This window comes from Malurus melanocephalus, unplaced genomic scaffold, assembly GCF_030028575.1.
Source record: "Malurus melanocephalus ecotype Western Australia unplaced genomic scaffold, MMel_1.1 scaffold_368, whole genome shotgun sequence".
NCBI classification, from domain to species: domain Eukaryota; kingdom Metazoa; phylum Chordata; class Aves; order Passeriformes; family Maluridae; genus Malurus; species Malurus melanocephalus.
In genome coordinates, this window is record NW_026623600.1 from 1 (window position 1) to 17,293 (window position 17,293).

The window sequence follows — 17,293 nt, forward strand, 5'->3', positions numbered from 1 at the left end:
CAATGTCAGCTGAAGCCAGCTTGCCTGTGGCCCCAAAGTGGATTCTGATGAATTTGCCCTGTTAAGCAGAAGCAGCAGCAGGTCAGCCTGGGTGTGTTCTGGTGACATCTCCTTTGCATGAAGAACTGCTSAGGCATCATTTGTCTTGTCATGATGGTGAGGGATTTTATGCAAAGCAGCAACTTACAAAACGTGAGGAGTTGTCRTTCCTCACGGTCTTGGCGTTTCCAAARGCCTCCAGCAGTGGGTTGGCGCTGATGATTTGATCCTCAAGCGTTCCCTKCAGGGAGATAATTCTTTAATGRCTGTGTTTGGTTGACAGGGCAATGATWGGTCAGGTGTTCAGTCTGTTCTTCCTGACTCACCTGCATTTTGCCTGATGTYTGCTCCTCCTTCTTTTTCTCCCCACTRGCTGCAATTGTTGCAAAGTACTGGATGACACGCTTTGTGTTSACAGTCTTCCCGGCACCGGATTCTCCGCTGTCAAAGCCCAGAGAGAAGCAGAGAGCGTGTGGTCAGGCAGGAGGTCCCCTGGCACCAGGCAGCCCCACAGGGACCCGAGCAAGGGGGTGTACGTACGTGATCAGGATGGACTGGTTCTCCCGATCTGTGAAAAGGGCAGAAAATAAGTGATTATTAATGCACTAGCAACAGGCAGCTAATTCCTTTCATTAACTCGTACATCTTCACCAATTTTGAATATTTTAATATTCCCAGTTGCAGCTGCAGAGCTGACATGACAACCTTGWGGTGGCTGTCAGGTATAGCACATGTGCACTTCTTTTTCTGGGTATTCCCTTCATGTCTACCTGTTAGACTTTATTTCTACTGATATGATGAACTTAGTCAGATCAGAAATACTGTCATAATTTCCACAGTATTTTAACAAATGATGAGCAGTTGAAGGCCCGTAACTGATTCCTGTGAATTTTATTGATTAAAATTTTGCACTATGAAAACTGACCATATTTTTTCCATGTGTCCCTTTTTCGTAACCAGTCCTTTTTGAATCTTCTCACTTCTATACTATTAGTGAGTGCAGGTATTTAAAAAATGCTAAGAATAGCTGCTTTACAACTGTACTGATTTTTTGTCATTGAATTCAGATTTGATCAACTCTCCTTTGTTAAAAAAAAAAAAATCACTAGTTCTGTAAGGCAAGATTTGTCTTTTACAAGAATGTACCTTTTTTCTGTTTCTTCATAAGTCACATATATTAACATGCACAGTAATTGTTTTTTTACAAACTGCTGGAAGTTTGACTTTTACAACAATGAATCTTACTGAGCATACTGCTGGCTCATGGACAGGTTGTTTTCCACTAGGATGCCCAGACCCCTCACAGAGCTACTTTCCACCACTATACTGGTGCATGGGGTTATTCCTTCACTCACTGGCGCTGAATTTCAGACACGTCTACTTTGCCCATTTCTACATGTCAAGGTCCCTGTAATGGGCTACACTGCACTCTGGGAGCTCAGCCACTCCTCCCARCTTTGTGTCACCAGCAAACTTGTTGAGAAGGCATTTACCCCATCATCCAAGTCATTCATAAGCTGAACAATCCTGGGACCAGTATTGACCCTTGGGCTACTGTTGTCCTCTGCAAGTGACAGACCTCCAATTAGACTCTGAGCCACTATCAAAGCCCTGAGACCAGCCGTTCAGATAGTATCCAATCCATCTCACCATCTGCTTGATCAGCCCTCACTCCCTGAGTTTGCCTATGAGGATATCATGAGAAAGAGTRTCAAAACCCTTGCTGAGGTCAGGTAGACAATGTCCATGCATATCCCCATGCAGTTGTCCCATCGTAAAAAACAATCAGGTTGGTTAAGCATGATGTCCCTTTGGTGAATCTCTGCTGAGTACTGCTGATCAACTTCTTGGATTCTTAGAGACGGCCTCCAGTRTGAGCCATTTCAACACCTCTCCTGGTGATTAATCTCCTGGGATTAAGGTGAGCCTGACAGGCCTGTATTTCCTTGGATCTTCCTTCTTGTTCTTTTTGAAGRCTTGTGGAATTTGCTTTCTTCCAGTTCTCACACGTCTCTTGACTGCCATCACCATTCCAACATGAATGAGTGAGGCCAAGATATGATGTCCTCCAGTTCCCTCAGCACTTGCAGGTGTATTCCATTGGATGAATTTGTGGATATCAGGTTTGACTAAATAATCTCAAACCTGATGCTCTTCAGTCAAGGGAAAGTCTTCATCATTTCCAATGACAAGAGAGCATGCACCCTCACAGCACCATTAAATTGAGCTATTGTGCAGTGACAAGACTTTGTCTCCTCTGCAAATGTTCACAGCCAAATAATTTTAAAGAAAACAAGGTAACTTACCAGTCAACATGAACTGATAGGCGTTGTCAGAGATGGAGAAGATGTGTGGAGGGGCCTCCTGGCGCTTCTTGCCTCGGTAGGCCAACACCACCTCCGGGTTGTACACCGGCAGCCACTTGTAGGGGTTGACAGTGACRCAGAAGAGACCCGAGTAGGTCTGCGAGGAAGGGAGACAGCACGTTGGCTTCCCCTGAGCCTGGCACAGCAGTTCCTGCAGCTGCCCAGAGGAAGCTGCTGCTGCCACTTACGTAGATCATCCAGGCTGCGTAACGCTCTTTGAGGTTGTACAGCACAGCGGGTTCATGGAGGTGGGTCATCATGGCCATGTCCTCGATTTTATCGTACTTGGGAGGGTTCATGGAGAAGACTTGATCTTCCTTCACGGTCATGGTCTGCCACAGAATARAGAGATGCATGTATGTCAGCTAAGAACCCAAAGTGGGAATTAAATTTTTTTTATAAATCTTGCATTTAACCCACCTCTCCCCCTTCAGTCTTGACAGTGACTTTGCCAGATTCCCTGCTCTCAATTTTGCCTTTCACAAASGATTCTTTAGGATGAACCACAAAGACGGATGACTTGGCATCAAAAGGYTTGTTCTGGGCCTCAATTCTCTCCTTTTCTGATTTTCGGAGGTAAGGAGCTGCCTCTCCAAAAATAGCCAACTCAGCGTCTCCAGAGGCCATGTCTGCCCTTTATTGAAGGCACATCAGCAGAGAAAGCTGTGGGAGAAAAGAAATGTAACATCAACAGATCATCCATGCACCTTGCTTGGTAAGGACTGCTTTTCTAATGCTTTGAAATTTAGCATGTACCAGAATTACTCAAACCAGTAAAATTTGCCTTCCTTGTGTTTCATGATTTAAACTTAGAAGAGAAAAATATTGTTCCATGCCTGAATAATATAGAATAGACTTGTAAAATTTCCTCTTATTTGTGTCTTATGGTACTATATAGATTTTACTTTGTCTTCATAGATGGTAGTGTCATATTTGAGAMTAATTCTTGTAAAGAAATGACGTTATTCTACTATAATTTTTTTWAAAAAAGTATAGATAGAATATAGACTATAGCCTTAAAAACAGATGGAATAACTTAGTTGGAAACCAGTTTGAAAGAGAAAAATATGTATGCATAATATGCAATAATGTGAGTACCTAATAGCTAGATCCAGTGCACTTACCTTGAAACTTTTCTAAGAGACAGGGCAGAGCACTGCAAAGACAGTTTTATAGTGTCTGGTTGGCAGATGCTCCAGATTCTTCCTCTTTCTTCGGTCAAATCCTTTTTTGGCAAACATTTTTTGGCAAAACATTGTCTGGCAAACTGAACTAAGGGCATAATTGTCATTTGATTTAATAAGATATATTTAGAAATGTTTTGTATCTTACCAATGCTGTGAATGTATTGACTATAAATAATTTGTCTAGAGACATAAGCTCAGTTAGTCAAGGCACTTGAAAAATTTGGATGTAAGACCAATGGACTAGACTGCTGCATTTCCAATAATTTCCTCATATACCCAAGGCAGATTTTTATTGCATGACTCTGGTGTTACTCTGATACATCCTCACTCCATCCATCCCATCACAAATATCACTGTCACTTGAGCTCCTTTAAACATGCTCTTCTCTTGCTCATTGGCATAGTGATTGTTGAAAGAACTCAGTGGGTAAAGCTCAAGTGAAGAGCACAGGGGCAAGGTCAGCAAATGTGATCCAAGAAGATATCCAACGTCAAGCACTGGCATGGGCATGAAAAGCTTGTTCCAAGGATGAACATGCAACTTTCAAAACCAGAGCTCATCCCTGGGCTCCTTGCAGAGAGCAGRGGGAAGCTACTGGAAACACCCTTTGCCCTGAACAGTAGAAGCTCAGAAACAACCTGTGTAAAACAATGAGCACAGGGGCACATCAGTGTCTCCGGGCAGTCTCTGACTTCCATGGACATACAGAAGTTAGAAGACAGAATCACAGAATGGTTTGGGTTGCAAGGAACCTGCAAAGAATCATGTAGTGCAACACCACTGCTGTGGGCGGGAATATATTTGACTCGATTCGGTTGCTCAAAGACCCATTCAACCTGAGTTTGCACCCTTCCAACGATGGTGCATTCTGATATTCTGGGGCCAGTCTGTTCCTGTATCTCACTGGCCTCTTCTTAAAAATGTCACTCTTCAACCAGAATCTATCTTCCYTCCAGTATGTTGATTGCAACACATAGCTTGGTGTCATCAGCAAACTTGCTGATGGTGCACTCAATCCCACTGTCCATGTTCTTGACAAATTTGTTAAATAATGCTGGTTTCAAAACAATCCCTCAGGGGACACCACTTGTTACTGATCTCCACCTGAAATTGAAGCCACGGGCTACAACTCTTTGAGTGTGATTATCCAGCTGATGTACAATAGTGTATTTTCTGTGATCTTTCCATGCAGAGAGGTGCGATTGACCAGCCTGTAGTTCCCCGGGTCTTCCTTTTGCCCCATTTTTAAAATGGAGGTTATGTATCCCCTTTTTCAGTCAGTAGGAACTTCATCAGAACCGCCACGACTTGTCAAGTGTGATGGATAGTGGCTTAGCCACTTCATCTGCCAGTTCCCTCGGGACCTGGGGTTGCACCTCATAAGGGCAGGTCCCTCCCCTCTCTTCCTTGACTATCCTTTCTGAATAGTTTATAGTTGTCAGTCAAAGCACATGTCAATCGTGCAATCCATCCCAACAGTTTTCTGTGGTAGCAATAAGGCAGTGGGCAGTGGCTACCAGCTCCTTCTGTCTGTTTCACACACTGCTACATTGGTAGAGACATCTCAAGGTATCTAGAGAAAGATATCTTCATCTGGGCTACCTGACCCATCCCCTTGTTAGAAGACTTTGCCCTAATTCCCTTAAGACAATCCAYGGATTTGGTCACAAATTCATTCCCAGCTTTGACTCAAGGATAACATTGGGTCAGAGCAGGTCTGCTGAATACAGATGTGTCAGGTAGGCTGCCTTATAAGCAATTGAAATACAAGAGAGACAAAGAAAAAATTGATCATTAGACATGGATTGGAATTTGATAGGTGTGTGTGTGTGTGTGTGTGTGTGTGTGTGTGTGAGAGAGAGAGAGAGAGAGAGAGAGAAATGCCATAAATGACCGAAATTCTTGATTGAAAATCTTTAATCTAGTGTCACAATGAACACTGAATACAGAAAAGCTGTGAAAGTCCATATTGGTGCTTTTCTGTACATAGTTATCAGTAAGAAAACTTTCCTTATTTTTTTAACTAAATTTATAAATGAAATTAGTTATTTTAATAATTTTCAGTTTAAAAATTAAGTAAGATTATAACTCGGCTTCTTCATCATGACTAATAAAGCTCTTTTATTTCAAAGGCCATGGTCTGTACTGCCATTAGGAGAAGTATATATGACAGAGCCAACTCCAAAGCCTATATATCAAACTAGGGAYACCTTGTGTTCTAAAAACCTTGTCAAAACCCTCTGCATATCAAATGGTGAAATGCGTGAAACTRTTCCATCAAAAAGCAGACTGAAGGAGTACCATTTAGTAACAGAGGCCAAGGGTCAGAGAATCAGCTTCATCTATGCTAAAGGAAATATTGTTTCATTTTCATATCATTAAGTAATAGCTTTTGTACTGTCTGAAAAAAAGTATTTCACAAAACTCTTTTTTTTTTTTTTTTTTATTAAAAGGTTAGTTACTAAGGATATTTTGTGCCATCTGGCAAAAACCTGCAAACCATTGTAATTAAATCCAAGGTGATTTTACTGAAAATAGAAAAGCAGAAATCAATAGTCGTTCACATTCCTTCACAGACAATATATCAATTCTTGAAATACAGCACTTGTGTAGAGCACTTGAGGTGATTTCCAGAGACTTGAGATAATACTGATGCTCATAAAGATATTATAATGATAAAGATGAAGGTATATTATATTTAAAAGGTATTAAATTATGTTTCCCTGAAAGATGAGGTATAAAAGGCATATAATAATAAAACAAGAGTTGCAAATTATTGTGTTTTTTACATGTACCATATGAGAACAAAATGTGCCTTCTGATTTTAACAACTAACAATCACAGTATCCCCATGTCTGTAAAAAAAGGAAGTGTTTTGCTTTGAGCAAGAAGATGAAAGTTATGATTTGCAGAGTTCATACAGAGGAAGTATGTAACAGCTCTTACTTGAGTTGCTTTAAACTGTGTCAGTTCCAAATATGCTCTTCCTTGGCATTTTGGTTATTAAAAGTGATCAGTGAATAACGTGTGCTTGAATGCCTGGATCTGACATTATATACAGCATCAGGCAACATCATAGGCTTGGTAAGGCCCATTCCAGGGAGGGCTGCAGCAGTGCAGTGTCCAGTTTCATGGTTCCCAGGACAGGCCTCACCACTGGACTCCTCACGCAGGGCATAGGGAGACTGATGGAAGCCCCTTGCACACTGGCCAGGAGGAGCCCAGAGCCTGCCTGTGGGGTTTGGTGCACACAGAGGTGCACCTAAGTCCTGCCTCTCTGGGGAACCAAGGGGTGCTGCTGGGGGCACCACCTTCCAGTGAGATCCAGAGTACCAGCTCCCCAGCATGAGGCCACCAAACATTGCTCTGAGGGTCTCCTGCCACTGAGTCCCTGAGGTGCAGTGTGGTGTCCAGCAGCTCAGAGCCTACCAGTCCTGGCTGAGGAGGAGACAGAGAGGTCTTGGTGGATCAGAACCTGGAGTTTAAAAGACCATGAAATAAGAGTGAGGGATGTCTGATGCTTCTAGGGTGACAACTTGGGGTTTTCTCCCTTCACACGTGGAGCTGCAAATCTTTGCTTTCCCAGTGGCAGACTACAAAGCCAGTCTACTCAGCAGAGCTCTTTTGTTTTTTTACTGTTGTACTGTGCAGGATGTGGACCCAGCCTAGCAATAGGCAAGAGTGAGGCACATGGCCAGGCAGCTATTTGGTTGCTAGTCCTTGGGGTAGGATGTACTGAAAACAGTAGCAATGCCTCAATGCTAAAAGAAAAATAGGTCCTGTCCACCACTGTCTCCCAGTTCAGCTACTGTCACTGCAGGGCTGGACTGTGCTGCAGCTGGGAGCAAAGCATGGAACACTCAAAAAGAGGAGAGGTAGAGTGAGCACCGATCCTGGATACAGAATGTCCTGCTCAGCAATGTGGGGAGGCAAAGTATGGCAGTGCTGACATTTCCCATGAAAAAGMGATTCAAGTATGCTGAAAATAGAACCATCTTAAGAAAGTATCAAGCAGCTGCCTCACTGTCTGTCAGACCTTAAGATATGACTTCTTCTGTCTCAGACTCTGTGTTAGCAGGCACAGAGAGAGAGAGAGAATACTTAGAAACAAGTGAAATTACATATTTAGACACAAATTTCCAGCCTATGGCCAGGCAAAATCTCACAATTTTAAAATTTGCATTGAACTGGAGACTTGCATTTATAACATTCCAGYGTGGAAGACTTTTCACAGCTTGGAAGAATGATATTTTCTTCATTGCTTTTATCCATAAGTTTCAATATTCTTATCAGTGAGTTTCTTCAGTGGAAGAAGCCCCATGATTCTTGTTCTGTTGTCAGAAGCTGCCAAAAACAAAGCTAGAAAAAGAGTGATCAGATCTTCATATACTCATCCATTCTGTTTCACAACTTGAATATGTTGGTTGAAGATGAGCACTGCTGACTTCTCACATTTGTCAGGGAAGGCCTTTGTTTCATGTCTAGGTTGAATCTTACTATAAACAGATTGTGCTGTGGCAGCCAGCAGCTTTACTTTCTAAAGTAGAAAATAAACTGTGAGGTCCCATTTCCTCTTTCATTATGGTGCAGCAGTGAATTTCTGTTCAATTTACAATTTTTGAATGCTCATCAATAACCTCTTGCAGTCTGATTAGTTTTTATTTTTTCACTAGTTTCCCAGTATAGTCCAAACAATTTCAGACATATCTTCAGGATATTTGTTTATCCAGCAGAACATCACTCAGTGGGGTGTAGATGAAGAAGTATTCATTTATATATTCATAAAGGAACCTYCACATGTTARGTACCATTATGTCCCACTGAGATTGTGACTCATGAGTTTTGAGTTCTGAAACTTTTCCTGAAGTTTGACTGTCATGACATTTATTTCCAGCTGACTGTATCTTTGTGGATAATTCATTCAAGTCAATAAGCATCAGTAGATTCCAATGTAACACTGATTATACTGGTGTGATGAGCATGTCTTCTCACCTAGGCCTTGTGAGATTTTATTGCTTACAGAATGATGTGGCATGGCACGGGAAGGCTGYAAGTAGAAAGAGATTCAGGAGGATAACAAGATGCATTGCAGGGTGAAATTGRGTATTGATAAGTAATCACTACTGCCACTAGATGAAGATTAAAAGCATGACTCCTAGTRACTTACTTATTTCCCTAACAACATCAAGCTCATGGGATAAAGCAAACAACTCCTGCTAGTAGGCCCTGTGAGGTTGGACAGAGCTCAGAGCTACTCAGTTTCTGCTCCAGTAGAAAACTTCCTGCTGTGAGTCGATGGCCTGGAGAGCAGGCACAGGAACCTACACAGACAGCAATGTCCCCTTGTGCCTGGGGACAAGTGACTTGGGCTCCTACTCAGGTGATTGGGATGCCCTGACTGGGAACTGGGAGGTGCTCAGGGCCATGGGGGAGGGACCAGGAATGAGCAGGATCTGCATGGATGTGCTGCTTCTCTGGCAGACCATAGCCACGTAAACTAAGCCCAGATGCAGCTGGGAGAGCAGAGGAGCAGCGTGTGAGCCTGTCCCACCCTGTGCCTGGGCAGAGCAGGGGCTCGTGCACACTGCAAGGGACACGCCTCCAAGGACATGGTGTGGTCAGGTGGGTGAGGGTGAGAAGAATGAGAACATTCATCAGTGGGGAGACTGAGAAGAGATAATGCAGGATAGGGGATGTAAAGAGRGGAGGGACAGGCAGTGGAGACAGAAGATGGAGTAATGTGGGTGCATTGTATGTAAAAGGTTGATGCAGCAGAAGTTTCGCTGGAATGGAAAGGGCTTCAGCTAATCTGTGCTRTCAATAGGAATCCAGGAGACAAACTCATTACTGCATCATTCATTTTAGGATGGAGTGTTCTTWAATTGCTAACACTTTTCTCTTTAACATTTCTTTTTCAGTCTCAAAGAGCAAAAGTCTCAAGAGGAGCTGCATACTTTGGAGATGAAAATTAAAAATTGTCATTAAATCTTTATAATTAATTCTCTCCTAGTTTTAGAAATAACATAGTTTCAGTAGACTAAATCAGAAAACAAAACTAACCCAAGTGCTACATCTGGAACACATACACATACTTATTGTTGCCAGAAGAGGTTATTATTACATAGATTTGGAAAATAAACCAGGTTGCAAGAATAGTTTATCTTCAAATGAGAAGTCTTTAGCTGTAGGAATGAAATTACCAACATGCAAGAAAATACATATATATATATATATATATACTGAATTGATCACAAAATGCAAAGAAAAGCACCCAGGTTTCTTTTTTTAAGTTGAAAGATCTTCAACATTTTTTACTGTTCAATATTAGTTTTACATTTATCTAGAAGAAAGTTCCCAATGGGATTTGCAGCTTGCAAATGCAATGGGATTTACAGCTTACAAATGCTCTTCTCAGCTATGCTGTTAATATTTATAAAACATGCCAAGAGGGATCTTTCTGCCTGTAGATACTTAACGACTGGTAAGGAATGTGTAGCCTCATACTGAAGATCCCTGGGTAAAATAAKACCTCTCAGGAATGCTGGCATGAGAAAAGAAGAAATGCCAGAACACTAATTCTCTGGTGCAAGCTTCTCATTGTGACACTTTTGCTAAGATGTGGGTGGATACTGGATCCTGGAGATGGTAAGGATGATTCTCACCGTAACAGTTCTTCTTATTCCATTGAAAGATAGTGTAGTAGTGAAATATGTTGAGTGYTTGCTCTGTTCCTGGCATAACATATTTAACCTGGGTAATTGTTTKTCTGGGTAAGGTGAGTCCTTTAGACACTCAAGCTATCATTACAGGTGAGCAATGSATGGATGGAAAAAGAGTTGAGGATTATGATAAGTGAAAAGCCAGTGATGAGCCTAACAAAGAAGAGATTAACTAACCTGATTAGGTACTCTGGGCCAGTTATTGGTTTGGCCATTGCAAGAGCAGAACATGAGTGAGCTGACCTTTGTGCYTGTAGTGCTCAAAATCTCCTTATATCTCAGGGTAGATATGAATGGACTGAGATGGCCTTGTGATCTTCTGATCCTGTTCCTTCCTTTGGAGACTAATTTCTGCAATGCTTGATACAGTTATTATTTGACTTCACAGCAGGGAAAACAGATGTGACTTCTGAAGTTTCAACAGTGTATTTTAAACCTAAGAATGTCTTTATTTTGCTTGCTAAGTATCCACCCACTGAGGAAAAATAAGTCTTGCAAAGAAAAGTGAAGAGGGAGGGCAAAGCCAGCTAGAGATTAGTGACTGTTAACTCACAGCATTTTTAGATTTGATGATAAACTGTTTTCTGTGTCCGTGAGGTTTCYATGGTTACTCGAATTCCTCCCATCTTCATGGCATATGTCAGAGAAAGATACATGAGCAGCAGGTTCTGGATGAGGAGGTGACATTCAGGATGCCCTTTCCATCACGCCAAAGCAGCTGAACAGCTTCAGTTACAGAACAGGTGAGTGAGGTGGACAGGCTCTKATAGCAATGGAAGGAGAAGGCAAAAGGAGTTGTACAATGGCAYGGAAGGAGAAGAAATGAGAACAGCAATATGAAATAAAATTAGCAGATGCTTGATTATTTGATTAGTTTCTGCATTGACTGCATTTGCAAGAGAAGCAGACAGGATACACTGTGGAAATGGATTTGCTTAGATTTGCACAACTACCTTTTTTTCTCTAAGTGAATGTTTCAATTATATAAAAAATGCTTACCTCCTTTCTTCATAAAACAAGGACATCAGAACATTAAAACTAAATTCTGCAAGGCATTTTCAAGCACAGAAGAAGTCTGCAGTATTGATACCACATATTTTCTTTTGGTAATGACCATATTCATTATTTACATTGAAAAATGAGGGTTCTCAAAATTTGCTTTCACTTTTGAGACGATTCACCTCTCACTGGAGGACATGATATAATTGTATTCATGCAAAATTATCCTATTTTAATAATAGTCTAACCAGCTAAATATGCAATGACCACTTCATTGGTCACTATCACACCAGGTCTCCAGCTCAGTGGCAATTCTGCCCTGTATTCCTGGAGCAGGGAACCTCATAGGCTCTCAGAGCAGCAGCAGACAGCTGACAGCAGCTAAGCCTGGACTTGACCTCTTTGGGTTCTGATTCCAAATCCTTTCTGTGTACTGGTCTATGTTTCTCCCAGCAGTCCCATACTGGTGTTGGGGCTGTGCTCCTGGCCTTCTGGAGCTGCAGGCATGTAAAAGCACTGTCATGAGAGCTGTGTAGCAAAACTCAGATGACAGGTGATTTTCTCCTTGCCTGGGTTGTGATAGGAGCTCACAGGGATGTTGGATTTTACTTTAATAATGGTCTTTTGGGAAATATTTATAGACATTTGTAATGGAACACAGTTTTCATGTTCCAGCCAATCCCCTGCCCWTATGGGTCAGAAGCTCCATTTGAGCCCATTAAATGGGCTCATCTATTGTAAACATTTCTTTGGGAGGTCTTCCTTTATGGCCTTTATGGATCAAGATTTTTTTTTTTTTAGGACTTTTCATGCTAGTACTAATCACATGACAGACAGCTTAACTATAAAAACAGTGCATCARTGCAAAGTCAACCCAGATTCCCCCACAGCGGATAAGCACAAATCAAGAATAGTAAAACTTTGATTTCTCATGGGTGTTCTGTATGCCTGAAGCCTCAAGCTGCACAGAGACTCCCAGATGGAACCGTCCCCTTGGGGACAGAAACAGCATCTTTGGGGTGGCTGTCTCCCATGCCCTTCCTCACCTGGTTTCTGCACATTCTGCCATGATGCAATGAGCAGTGATTGCATGGGGAGTCTTTGGGCATGTCCTCATTAAAACTTAACATCAAACAGGAAAATGCTATTGAATCCAAATCCTTCCTGCCCCACAGTTTGATTTGCATTACAGGTATGATCCAGGAGCCCCTTGAATGTGCTCTCACCTCAGACGGGCATTCAGCTCTTGGGACTCCCATCCTTTGCCCTGAAAACCCATTTCAGACTAGGTGCCTTGTGTGACATAAAGAAAAGCGTTATGGAAGAAGCTTTTTCACCTTTGTTAAATCCTGTTCACCTCTGTTCACTCTTGCTCATCAAAAAGCATCCTAAGAAAAGGTTCAAGACGTGGGTCATGTGGCCAGACTGCGGTTTGTGTGACTGACATGTGGTTGGCTTGGGTGTGGAGCTGTGACTGGTTAGCGGGGTGTGTGGACAATGTGTGATCAGAGATGTGGTTGGATGGAAACGTTCATGGGTGGCAGTGCTGCATGGGCAGGCAGCCAATCCATGCTTAGCCACCTAAGTTTAGAATATAAAAAGGTTGGGTTTTTTGAAAATAAACTATTTTATTCGAACTAGCAAGAAGAAGTTCCATGTGTTCTTTGTTCCCACATTGCTACAGATTCCACACTGCTACAGTGCCAGATCCTCAGTACTTGGTGTTTTGCTCTACTGATCTTCTCCAGTCATGCCGCTCTACCAACTAAGGGAGAGATGGCTGAGGTTTTCAATGTATGCTAGAGGCTGACCCTACCTCTCACAGTAGCCCTGCCTCCAGGGAAGCTGGTCCTACTGACATGTCCCAAGGGAATATATCATCTCATTAGGAGGAAACCTTGGGGCAGGAAAGGAAGACAAGGAAGATGAGGAGCAGGATTTCTTCCTGCCAGTGTAGCTCTGCTGTTCTTTTTTTATTGAATAGCGAAGGTCAGGTGGGCTTTGCTTTGGTTCACAGTTCCATTTTCAAATCTGCTTCCCACGGAAGAGTATCTTGATTGCATTTTGAGGTTCCGTAAAGGGAGACTGTGGGAATGGCTTCACTGCACTTTAGGCTGTCAAGAGTTTTTCTGTCATTTCTGCTGGCCTAAGAGTCCAGAAAGTCCTTCTGTGTGGCAGCTGGACCTGATCCCAGAGGAGTGAGAGTATTCCAGACCTCCAGGCCTCACCTGGTTCCTGCATTAGGTCCAGAGAGATAACAAATGTCAAGAGAACTATTGCAGTCTCTCTCCTTCAGCGGCTCCACAGGGTGTGCAGTGGAGCTGGCAGGGCCATTGACACTGTGTGTTATCCTTTTGACAGTCACACCCTCCCAAGCACCTACATGGCTCCCTCTSTGGGCAGAGTGCCCAGTGCAGAGAAGGCCCTTTGCACTGAGCAGTGGCTGCTTCTGTCAGCTCAGGGTGTTTTCTTCCAGCACTGATGATCCAAACATTTCCAGATGTTCTTTGGCCCATCCCATCTGTCTCTGCTGTGTCCCAGTGGGGAACACATGAAACTGGCTGACCCACCCAGCTGGATTTTAACCCCTCTGCTGTGATTTGCTCCCAACATGTGGGCCAGGCAGTTTGAGCAGGTTTAAAGCAGCCAGGTTTCATGGAGAGCTCATTGCTGCTGTGCAGTGGAGCAGGGCCCAGAGCAGGGTCCCCTCGATGGCTCCAGGCTGCCATCCCCTGGCACTGGGTGCCGGCAGCAGAGGGTCCGCTCGGCTGCAGCCCGGGGAGCTCCCTGTGACTGACAGGAGCCTGATGGGGCCATGGGCCGGCACCTCCTGCTCCCCCCACCGGGAACAATGCCCTCGGCTTCCTGCCAGGGATCCCCAAAGGACTTTGTCCTTCAGTGTCAGGCGGCAAGGCCCAAGCTAAGGAGAAAGCTGATGGCACCTGTGCCATCAGAGCAACAGCCAAGGCCTGAGGGGAAAGGCACAGCCGCCATCCCAGCTGCTGTCTCTGGGCCTGGTGTCCCCTGCCCGATCCCCCGYGGTGACTGTACCCGGCWGGGATGTGGCTTTTCTGAGCTCYCCACAGGGCATGGAGAGTCAAGGTGCAGGYAGGGCTGGGCCTCCATAACCATCATGTCAGAGCCACCAGCCAGGCCAGGGCTTCTCCTGCACCCCTAATACTCCCAAAACCCTTGAGGGGTCTCTGGTACATGGCCCTACAGCCTTCCCTCAGCGAGTGCAGTGCAAGCACAGCTTGAGCAAAGGGACATGGATGGCCCTGCAGCGCTGCTGCACCTCAGAGCAGGCCCTGCCTCTGCCTCATCCTCACCCACACAGGGACCCCAGGACAGCAGCTGTGAAATGCTGCACCTTCAGAGCTGCAGCCCAGCCTGTCTTTTCCATTTATTGTTTTACAAGAGAGAGGATGCCCCATCCACCCCAAGGAGCTCTGGCTGAGTGCTGGAAGTACCTGGACAGCTGCTGTGTTGCCCATGGGACAGCACATCCCAGGAGGGAATGGCCACGGCCCCGGCCCTGGGCTGGCACAGGGCTTTGCACGGGCTCCAAAGGGGAACACTCTGGATTCAGGCTCTGAGCAGGGGGAGCAGCTCGGGCCCCATTCTGCTGTTTGACCTTTCAGCTGGGAATGGAGCTGTGCCACAGCAGGTCTCTGTGGGGTAAGAATAGCAGCTGCTGTCTTGGGACACAGCACACGTGTCCAGCTCCTCCAGGGCAGCACSCTGCAGTGCCACATAGAAGGCAGCCTACCCGCCCAGGAATGTCTTCAGGCGCTATTAGTGGAAGCCAATCCTCCCCACAAACAGGCACGACCCCGCACAGAAGTCTTAGGAGAGCGCAGCTATTTTGGGCCTTTGACATTGAGGATGACAGGAGGCAAGTGATGGGCTGATCCTCCTGGCATGGGCCTCCTCCAGAGCTCTCTGCAGCCTTGTCCCCTCCTCTAGCAATGGCTCTTGTGAAGATTGAGGGGCAATTTGGTGTGGCCTTGGAGCGTGGGAGGTGAGAGAGCAGGGGGAGTTGTGAGTTTGCTGAGGGTGCAGGGTCAGCCCTCAGTGCCATCAGCAGTGCCCAGCCATGCTCAGGGCAGGCCCTGCCTGAGGGTGTGCACCTGTCCCTCAGCTSAGGGCATGAGGCCTCCTGCTTTATTTTAAACCACATCCAGGCGAGTTAGAGATACGAGAGGGTGTGTGCAAGTGAAACAGGCAGGAAGCTGGAGGAAGAAACAGCTGACTTTGCAAAAGAGTCTAAAGAAAGCTACAGTAGGTCAGAAAAGACTCAGTCACACCCACATTGCGAGAGTTACTTTTTRAGTGACTTGCGAGTCATTTCCCACTGGTGTCTTTTGGGGAGTGTAAGTGTCTCACATGATGGTGGAGCTCATTCACTCCTCACTGATTTATGTCAAGGCCATCTGCAACATGGAGATGGGGTGTGACATCTGAGAGTTGTGAGAGCTTCAGAAAGGGACAGAGCTAAAACACTGGGTGCAATTTCATGAGATGATATTGCTGAAACTTCAAAATTAATTAAACTCCAAATTAACTTCATAGCCCTCAGTTAGCATTAACCTGTTGGACTCAGTGTATACACAGAGCCCATGGCCTTTGAGGTTTCTGGGGAAATCCTTCAAACCTGAAAATAAGGGATAGAAGTTACTTTGAAGCCAAGAGCTGTGGGTTCTAGGAAAACATCAGCTTAGGCAGACATTTGTGAGCTTGTCTTTAACATACCTWGTCACTGTCCCTGTGCCTTTCACCCGGCCTGGAGAAAAGGCTTAATGCCTCAATGCACTTGTGATGGCTGACAGAGCTGCTCACTGTGCCTCTGCTGTTCCAGTTAGGGTCCCCTCTTTCCCCATCCCCTTCCTTTCTTCCCCAAAATATGTTGTCTTTAGCCTGTACATCAGCCATTAGAGAATTACAGGAATGGAGGAAGGAATGGAGGCATACACCAACACATTTTCTTTTATCCTGCCCCAGAGACCATGTGTAATCTGCTGTGCAAGGGGTGATGAGGCTGACCTTTGGGTGCTGAAGAGGTGTGTTAGARCTAGGTGCCAAGGGACAGTCCTGAGAGTCCTTCCAGCATGTGGGCCCAGGCAGGCTCAGCTGTTTGCCCACTCAAGAGAAACTGGCAGCAGGTGGTGGCAGCAGCTGAGGAAGTGTACATGTGAGATGGCACAATGTAGGACACTGTTGGGGTGTTGTAACAGTGCTCTTTGTGACTAAAATGGTCTCTGTCAAGGAACTGTCAGTCCTTCATGSWGCMGTGCACTGCAGCTTCTGATGACTTAYTCARAGATTGATGTTTAGAGTTTGTKAGGGCCARCATCAGCAACAAGAGTAGGGAAAGGAAAAAGGAAAAGGATCACCCTCTCTTGACTCTCCTGTGGGAAGAAGCTTCAGCTTCTCTCTTCTTGCTCTGCAGTGCAATCGCCCAAGGAAAACAAAACCCAAAAAAGGTGCTGGTCATAGTGTGTATGCAGAGGRTCTACTACAGTCTTTATTCACTAGACACTGGGGTGGSTACAAAGACTCATTGCAGARRGAAAGCGACYGAGAGGCTCACATTTTGTGCAGCCCTCAGGTCACTTTGCTGCCTCATGACATTCTCACTCTTCCTCTTCTATCCTCCTGTGGAACTCCCGGCTCTTTGCTCGGAGCTTGTTAACCTGTGACTCTGCAATGTCAGCCCGCTCCTCGGCTTCCTCCAGCTCATGCTGGATCTTGCGGAACTTGGAGAGGTTGACATTGGACAGCTCCTCCTGTGTGGGGAAAAGGAGTCAGGGATGAGGAGCCCAGTTGCAAGCGTTTCATTCCCTTTGCACCTTGGCTTTGTTGGGTTGCAGCTCTTCCCTAGKGGGAAGGCACAAATTTCCACCCCCTTTCTACCACTGCTCACACATCAGCATCACACAGAGCCCTTCATCCTTGCCTTTGCATAAGACCCGTTTCAGAAGGA

At 44.8% G+C, this 17,293-nt stretch overlaps 2 protein-coding genes across 2 annotated transcripts in view; both read right to left on the minus strand.

Moving 5' to 3' along the window:
* Positions 1–7: 7 nt before the first annotated feature.
* LOC130580872 (myosin heavy chain, skeletal muscle, adult-like) lies at positions 8–3,032 on the minus strand (the record flags this gene model as incomplete). The annotated part of the gene is made up of 7 exons (XM_057378629.1): positions 2,826–3,032; positions 2,594–2,737; positions 2,346–2,502; positions 580–607; positions 366–480; positions 188–280; positions 8–58 (listed from the first exon to the last, which is right to left on the minus strand). Coding segments are annotated over exons 1-7 (795 nt in total), but the record flags the coding sequence as incomplete, so codon positions are not given.
* A 13,911-nt stretch (positions 3,033–16,943) lies between these two features.
* LOC130580864 (myosin heavy chain, skeletal muscle, adult-like) overlaps positions 16,944–17,293 on the minus strand; it is a 16,887-nt gene continuing 16,537 nt past the window's right edge. The window contains exon 25 of the mRNA XM_057378620.1: positions 16,944–17,096. Within this exon, the coding sequence (XP_057234603.1) occupies positions 16,944–17,096 (153 nt within the window). The remainder of the gene's footprint in view (positions 17,097–17,293) is intronic.